We start from the raw sequence: 8932 nt of genomic DNA on the forward strand, positions 1-8932 counted from the left end.
ACATTTTACATCCCTGCAAATCTAGTTCGGCATGTACTCTCCCAAAATTTTTGCATAGAAAATTAAACAAGGGCAACTGAAGCATTTTGCAGTAACACCAAACTGACAGTAAGACAATGCGGTTTGTACATTTTTAGCGGCATCGCCAGACGGCTTAATAAACAAAAACGCTATCTTAGAAATATATAAAATGTCCAATTTAAATAATGCTTAATTCAACGAGATGATAAATTTTGGGAAAATAATATGATAGAGCGAAATAGATAGAGAGAAAAATTTTATTTTATGCCTTACTTGTGGAGAGAGTAGATTCTCGTTATTAAACAAATCAACCCATTAGACAAATTGTAAAGAAAAGATTGTACAATTAAAATTTTTTATTTGCATTCGCGTCATGTGTAGTTCATATAAATCTTTTCCCCTCCTACTATAAACACGCACAGGAATAAATAGTAATATTGGAATAGGTTTACTGGAGATATCACGTAAAAAACGTGTCTATAATACTTTACCTCATAGGTGGTGCGGAAAAGAGTATCAAAAAATTAAATTTAAATAAATATGATTGTTCAGGTAAATAAGTGGTTAGTGAAGTGATGAGAATCTAAATCTTGTCAGTTTTGTGTATTGATTTATATATAGAATGACAGATTAGTAAAAAATACTGGAATAATTTTTTGTAAGAAAATGTTCTAGTAGAATGTATAAAATTATAAAAATTTGCATACTTTTAATTCAAATTATGTTAGCAATGAAAGAAGTCGACTTGTAAAAGAGTTTCAACAATGTTCGTAAGCTAAAAGTATTTATGAGTTTTATGACATAAGTACCTGGACGGATTACCTGAAAGGGTCGGTCGGCAAGGCTCCCTGCTGTGTCAAACTCAACCATTTATGGAAACGAATCCTTTGTAAATAGAGTTGCCTAGTTTCAATTTGATTTCATTAGTCAGTATTTTTTTAAAACGCAAATATTTTGATAAATATAAATTTTAAACAAAAATGACCGGGTCTTCCCCATAGAGCTCAATATTGTCTTTGCACTGATATAAAAGCTGAAGCGAAAAATGCTTTCTCCTCGTCTAAAAATGCAAATTCCTTCGAAGAATGAACGATTAATTAAACACTAAACAATCACTTATTTTAAAAAATATTGTGTGTTCCCCACCCTTAAGGGTCCCCAGTAGCAGACCGAAAAATGAGCTAAATAGATTTTTATTTTACGGCCGTAATTTCAACATTGAAAAAAAGATCGACATTTCAATTGATAGATTATGTCTAAATCTCTGGGGAACACACAATATTTTTTTTTAAATAAGTGATTGTTTAGTGTTTAATTAATTGTTCATTCTTCGAAGGAATTTGCATTTTTAGACGAGGAGAGAGCATTTTTCGCTTCAGCTTTTATATCAGTGCAAAGACAACATTGAGCTCTATGGGGAAGAACCGGTCATTTTTGTTTAAAATTTATATTTATCAAAATATTTGCGTTTTAAAAAAATACTGAATAATAAAATTAAATTGAAACTAGGCAACTCTATTTACAAAGGATTCGTTTCCATAAATGGTTGAGTTTGACACAGCAGGGAGCTTTGCCGACCGACCCTTTCAGGTAATCCGTCCAGGTACTTTCATAAACCGTCATAAACAACGGGCGGAATTGTGTTTCATACGCTAGGTCCAGCGCTGTCGCGGCGATACTTTGATTACAAATATATTTTTATTTTGGACTATATCAACATAATATAACATTTCAAGATCACAAATCTGTGGTCCTGTGTTTGAAAAATTAAAAGGGGCATCAAGTATTATTTTTTTAAGTAATATAGTAATATAGAAGTAGTTTTTTAACAAGCTGTAAACACTCCTAGCGACGCACTGGCTACGACCTTGTGGACCAGATCAAAGCGTGCCCGCTACTCGGCGTAAAACACACCTTGCTTCAACTGGGGAATTGCATCCATAAGATAAATTTCCGCCTACTGGTCATAAAACTCATAAATACTTTTAGCTTACGAACATTGTTGAAACTCTTTTACAAGTCGACTTCTTTCATTGCTAACATAATTTGAATTAAAAGTATGCAAATTTTTATAATTTTATACATTCTTCTAAAACATTTTCTTACAAAAAATTATTCCAGTAGTTTTTACTAATCTGTCATTCTATATATAAATCAATACACAAAACTGGCAAGATTTAGATTCTCATCACTTCACTAACCACTTATTTACCTGAACAATCATATTTATTTAAATTTAATTTTTTGATACTCTTTTCCGCACCACCTATGAGGTAGAGTATTATAGGCACGTTTTTTACGTGATATCTCCAGTAAACCTATTCCAATATTACTATTTATTCCTGTGCGTGTTTATAGTAGAAGGGGAAAATATTTATATGTACTACACATGACGCGAATGCAAATAAAAAATTTTAATTGTACAATCTTTTCTTTACAATTTGTCTAATGGGTTGATTTGTTTAATAACGAGAATCTACTCTCTCCACAAGTAAGGCATAAAATAAAATTTTTCTCTCTATCTATTTCGCTCTATCATATTATTTTCCCAAAATTTATCATCCCGTTGAATTAAGCATTATTTAAATTGGACATTTTATATATTTCTAAAATGGCGTTTTTGTTTATGAAGCCGTCTGGCGATGCCGCTAAAAATGTACAAACCGCATTGTCTTACTGTCAGTTTGGTGTTACTGCAAAATGCTTCAGTTGCTCTTGCTTCATTTTCTATGCAAAGATTTTGGGAGAGTACATGCTGAACTAGATTTGCAGGGATGTAAAATGTTTTTCACACTACAGTAGGATTAGCCGTGTTACTTGTTCTCTCATTTTGCAAATTTTACCAAAATAACGTTCGGTTAGTCTAAAGGATTTTTCTGCGCACCATTCTGGATTATTGCGCTCGCAAATTGTGTTTTGTTCGATTAAAAAGACATCAAGGTTTGAAAGTTTTTTGAGAAATACTTTTTGCGCTGTGACATATCAGGTATTTCAACTGCCTCGTTATTAGATACATCATCGTCGCCCGAGAACTTGTATGATCCAGAGACCGGAGCGCGCTCAGGCCAATGTCGACTCTATAAGCCTCCAGAAATTCTGCGGGAAATAGTTATTATTTAGATGCTTTTGTTTACACACGTCTCACATGTTTCACTCGACTTTGACACTCAACTATTTTTTTTGTTTAACTAAGAATTAATACTTTCACTGCGTTTGATACTAACGTCCTAAATTAGCAATACTAGTGGAACAGTAATCAAGCAATGGATTTTTTTGGGAAAGTACAGTTAATTTTTATGTTTTAGCAGCAATGTGTTCTATTTTCTATTAATTTTTAGGTACATATTTTTAGTCACAATTTTGGTAGTTATTTTTTACTTTTATTTTTAGCAATAACAAATAGTCCAAACATGAAAAAATAAAAAAAAATTAAAATCGGAAAATCTAAAATTTAGAAATCGAGAAATTGAACAATCGTATAATTGAAAACTCGAAACATCGAAAAACTGGAAAATCGAAAAATTAAAAAAAAATGGAAAATCAGAAATATAATGAATTCCGAAAATTGAAAAACTGAAATATGCATAGAAGAACTAAAAACTGGAGAAATCGAAAAATCTAGAATTTTAAAAATTGAAAAATTAAAATATCGAAAAGTTGAAAAATTGCGAAATCGTATCAGTGAAACATCGGACAATTGAGAAATCGAAAAATAAGAAAATGGAGAAATCGAAAATTTGAAGAATGGAAAAATTGAAAATGTCAAAAATTAAAATACTGAAAAATTGAAACATCAAAAGTTGAAAAATCGAAAAACCGAAAAATCGAAAAATCTCAATAATTATCTCAGGATTATGCTACTAAAAAATTGATAACATCATCTCAAAATTTTGCTGAATAAATTCTACAAAAAATGTGCAAAATATGATGAGTTTGTAATTGTAATTTATCATTGCGTTCATATTTTTTTAGATTTGCTTATATACCTAGATGGCTCAAAAAATTAATGAATGAGTCAATTTATTCTATTGATTAAATCAGTCTCGATTCACTCCATTTTCCCATAAATTTTTGGAATACTGTTATTTTTAGTCTAATCCACATTGATTTACGTGTCGTTGCAAAATGTTGATGATTTCATCACAAAATTGTGTACCTAAAGTAAAAATTTAACTCGAAAATGCTGGATATGTTTCATTGTATTTTAGGGGCGAGGGAAGTTCTGTCGAAACAACTTTCCACCAATTTTTCTTGCTGTTATATTTGAACATAAACAGTTTATTTTATATCTTTTTAAAACATTATAAAGAAAATAAAAAGTTGTGTTAGACTGAACCTTGTGGGTTTCTCAATCTATTTTCCGCATTTTAAACTTTCAACTCAATTTCTCTCAAAATAGATAGAAATGGATTTCGATGGTTATTTCCCTGTACCCTTCATTCCAAAATAAATAAGCTTATCTGGTGTTGTTTACCGATTTGCATTTTATGACGGACTCCCTACAGTGACCATAATCTCTCCTCTCTTGGGTCGCTACCTGCCGTGCATCCGTACTTTGGGTTGCATAGTTACAAAAAATAATTCTTCTCACTGAAACCGATTTTGCGGCCGACGACTGGGGACCCTTAAATACATTTGCAGAACTATCTATATTTACAACATCCGGTTTAGAGACCAAGAATTCCAGTAATGCGCCTAATTGAGGGTGCCAATAAATGAAGTCTTGGAAAAACCCGTCCGCGTTACTAGAAAAGCTCGGTACTTATTTACCTGTATATTGGCAATAACCAACTGTATTAAAATTAAAATTTTCACCAATTACCACGAAAAATGCAGCAACAATTTTCAAATATGCATAAAAATGCACTTAACATTAAAATATGCAATAAATGTCAAAAAATAGTTAAATATGCATTTTTCATATTATCGGAGCTTTATTGATAAAATATAGAAAAAAGAAATTGTGTAGTCCTTTTACGCAATATCTAACGCTCCTGACTATATTTTATCTCGACTAACGCCTCATCGTTACACAAATATCATTTTGACTGATGTTTAATTTTTCAGACCGGTACCATGGAAGTTGGACTTATTCCTATGATCCGTTGTGATGATTCTGCTAGGAATAAACCACTTTTTAAATGTTCAGTTGGCAGAAGAAACGGGCCTCCCAGAGTGGGTACAGACCAATGCCAAGTGCGATTAGCAGCCTGCATGGGCTTTTTCGTCGTCTTTTTGCTGAAGCACACAGTCTTAACCATTAACAATTAGTTAACAAATTTATTTAATTAGCTAAATAAATATACATATTGAAGATATTCCTGTACAAGGAAGGTAATTATTACAATAATTTTTTCTTGGTACAATTTATGGAAACAATTTTTTTTCCTAGATTTGGTCGAAACTATATTCTTGCATCAGCGCAATAAGACCAAAGGAAATTCCTAAGGGAGACTGTCAATTTTTTTTTCCGAAACAACATCGTCCAAAAATATGCAATAAGAAACAATTGTAAGACAGAGGCAGCAAAAATCGTTCCAAAATTTGTCAGACGAATAAAAACCAAAATTCTGGTTGATTTAAGGCCTGCAGGTATGCATAACTTTGTGAAATATGTAATGAAAAAAAATTGTGTAAAGCTTTTGTGAAATATCTCGCAGTCTTCACTATATTTTGTAACACGCTTCTTAGTACAAAGAACTTTTTTCCAGCTTTTCCATTGAGGCATGCAGTGTTAACTGTAAAGCATTAGTTAACGCATTTATTTAGCTAAATATATAATAAGATAAGTTTAACTATTAATGAATACTGCCCCAGAAAGAATTTTTTTCAATATTTGACCACCGAAACTAAATTTTGTTCTGGAAGACGAAGATTCGCATCAAACAAGATTGACGCTATTCAATCCTTGCCGGGGAGTCATGACATATCACAGTAAGTATACTTTTAGAAAAATTTGTCCTTTGTACACTGATATTTTCGTGTTACAGTTTATACACTTTCCCCTTCAAAATCAGCTGTTTACTAAAATAAGGATTGTGATTTAAATTTGAAAATCGTGGAACTATTTTAATGTCGTCAGACTTTAAATTTCAGGAGTCGTCTTTTCAGTTTTAATTTCGCGATTAATTTACCATTGAACATTAATTAATTGTTTGAAGATTCAGGCGTACGGGAATCAAGAAAGCAAGTTGATTATTTTAGCTGGCAACGATGTCCAGGTCATCGTCAAACTGTTGAACCCTTCGTCGCGTTCGCCCCTAGTCAAGGCCGTCATCGGCCTCATCAGAAACCTAGCGCTGTGTCCGGCCAATCACGCTCCGTTGAGGAAACACGACACACAAAAAAATCTGCAGGTATGCATCACATTTTTTTATTTTATACATATTTCATGTTTTTAATTAAATGTAGAAAAAAGAAGTTGTACAGTGACTTATTGTTCTAACTTTCCTCCTCAGTCTCTCAGGGTCACCACCAAAGTTCAGACGACCTCCCCATGCCCCCCGCCAAGGAGCAAACCCTAATGTGGGCCCAAAACTCTTATTTGACCGACTCCGGTATCCACTCCGGGGCCACAACCCAGGTCCCTTCTTTCAGCGACCAGAGTTACTCCCAAGGCTTCACCCAAGAGCAAGTCGACGAAATGAATCACCAACTCAACCAGACTCGCTCCCAGCGAGTTCGAGCGGCAATGTTGCCCGAAACTCTCGACGAAGGCATCGAAATTCCAACGACTGTCCGAACCCAGCCAGATGCTTAAGCACGCTGTGGTCGATCTGATAAATTACCAAGACGACGCCGACTCGGCCACGCGAACCATCCCCGAGTTGATCAAACTCTTGAACGACGAAGACCAAGTCGTGGTGTCCATAGCGGCGATGCTGGTGCACCAGTTATCGAAGAAACAAGCCTCGGGGCACGCCATCATGAACAGCCCCCAGATGGTGTCTGCTTTAGTCAGGGCGATTTCGAACTCGAACGACTTAGAAACGACCAAAGGGGCCGTCGGCACTTTGCACAAGTTGTCACACCACAGGCAAGGGTCGCTGGCGATTTTTAAAAGTGGGGGGATCCCGGCGCTGGTGAAACTGTTGAGTTCGCCGGTGGAGAGCGTGCTCTTCTACGCGATCACGACTTTGCATAACTTGCTGCTGCGTCAAGATGGGTCCAAGATGGCTGTGCGGCTCGCGGGGGGTTTACAAAAGATGGTCGCGCTGCTGCAGCGGAACAACGTCAAGTTCTTGGCGATCGGTACCGATTGTTTGCAGATTCTGGCGTACGGGAATCAAGAAAGCAAGCTTCTGTGGACTACTTCTCGTGTGTTGAAGGTAAGTTCGTGAAGGTTCACCAAGATCAGCTACAGAGCGATTTTTCTCTAGGTGTTGTCAATCTGTCCCAGTAATAAACCGGCCATAGTTGAAACCGGAGGCATACAGGAGATGGCCCAGAACGCGGTCAAATTGAACTACGGCATCCAGGTTATCGTCAAACTGTTGAACCCTCCGTCGCGTTGGCCCCTAGTCAACGCCGTCATCGGCCTCATCACCTGGTGCAACTGCTGAGTGCTGATGCGGGCGTTCCAGGACACGCAGAGGGTAAGCGAAGCTCGGTTTAAATTTCGGTGAAATCCATAACGTGTGTTGCAGCCAACAAACGGCGAACTACGCCGACGGCGTCCGAATGGGGGCGCTCCATATATTGCCACGAGAGTCGCACAATCCTGCCATTATTCGCCAACAAATGGTCATACCGATATTTGTACAACTCTTGTTCAATGACGTAGAGAATATCCAGCGCGTGGCTGCCGGAGTCCTCTGCGAATCCCAGCTGACAAAGAAGGAGCGGAAATGATCGAGCAGGAAGGCGCTACGTCGCCCTTGACTGAATTGCTTCATGAGCAAAATGAAGGTATTTTTTTTCCAAAATGTGATTATGTAATTTTTAACTTGTTGATTGAAGGCGTGGCGACGTACGCAGCAGCAGTATTATTTAGCATGAGCGAGGACAAACCTCAAGACTACAAGAAGAGGTTGAGCATGGAGTTGACGAATTCCCTGTTTCGTGAAGAAAATCTGTGGAACCCGATTTACACGTACGAATGAGTTTGTTTCGCAATTGATTTGAAGACAGGTGTGTAAGCGACTCAGTAGTTATCTTTTTTATTTTTGTATGCTCACTACAACACCTTAGCCTTAATTTATGACTTTTTGGCTTGTTTTGTGTTTTTGTCTACATTGTCACACATTTTAGGGCATTTTGATTCTTGACCAGGCGTACAATCCCATGTACGTACAAGGGCCACCCAGCGTCCATAGGAAAAATCAGAGATTGAAAATTTGAAAATGTGGATACTCCCAGAGAAATACAAGAAATATCCAAATTATTGTTCAGCATGACAATTCCACAAACCCAGATTGATAAAAAATAAAAGCACTAAGTCAGTGGAGTACTTATATGTATATTTGCCTATGCTGAAATTATGTTTAGCTCACCCTTAATGTTCTTCAACACAAATAATGAAACCTGTATTTAAGCATTTTATAAAATTCAACCCCTAAGGGGGTGAAATGTGGTGGCTAGATTTGTGTGGGAATATTTCTATTGTAAATTAAAATTTTTACGTGAAAGTTGATATTAGTGCTTTTAAACACAAATAATGAAACACGCATTTAAGCATTTTTCGAGATTCAACCCCTAAGAGGGTGAAAAGTGGTGTCTAAGTTTGAGCAGCCAAGTTTGTATAGGAACAATATTTCTACTATAAAGTGAAATTTTTGCGTGAAACTTGGTATTAATATTCTTCAATACAAATAATGAAACCCATATCTAAAATTCAACCCCTAAGGGGGGGAAATGTGGAAGCTAAGTTTTATGGGAAAATATTTCTATTGTATATTTAAATTTTTACGTG

General features: G+C 35.8%; 1 protein-coding gene across 1 annotated transcript; it reads left to right on the plus strand.

Moving 5' to 3' along the window:
• Positions 1–5942: 5942 nt before the first annotated feature.
• LOC135129442 (catenin beta-like) lies at positions 5943–8123 on the plus strand. The gene is given in 8 exon segments (XM_064056595.1): positions 5943–5955; positions 6183–6377; positions 6480–6750; positions 6752–7349; positions 7401–7630; positions 7668–7840; positions 7843–7929; positions 7981–8123. Coding segments are annotated over 8 exon segments (1710 nt in total).
• Positions 8124–8932: the final 809 nt, after the last annotated feature.

The sequence above is a fragment of the Zophobas morio genome, unplaced genomic scaffold, assembly GCF_036711695.1.
Source record: "Zophobas morio isolate AGI-343-1 ecotype UQ-CSIRO unplaced genomic scaffold, CSIRO_AGI_Zmor_V1 ptg000016l, whole genome shotgun sequence".
NCBI lineage: Eukaryota > Metazoa > Arthropoda > Insecta > Coleoptera > Tenebrionidae > Zophobas > Zophobas morio.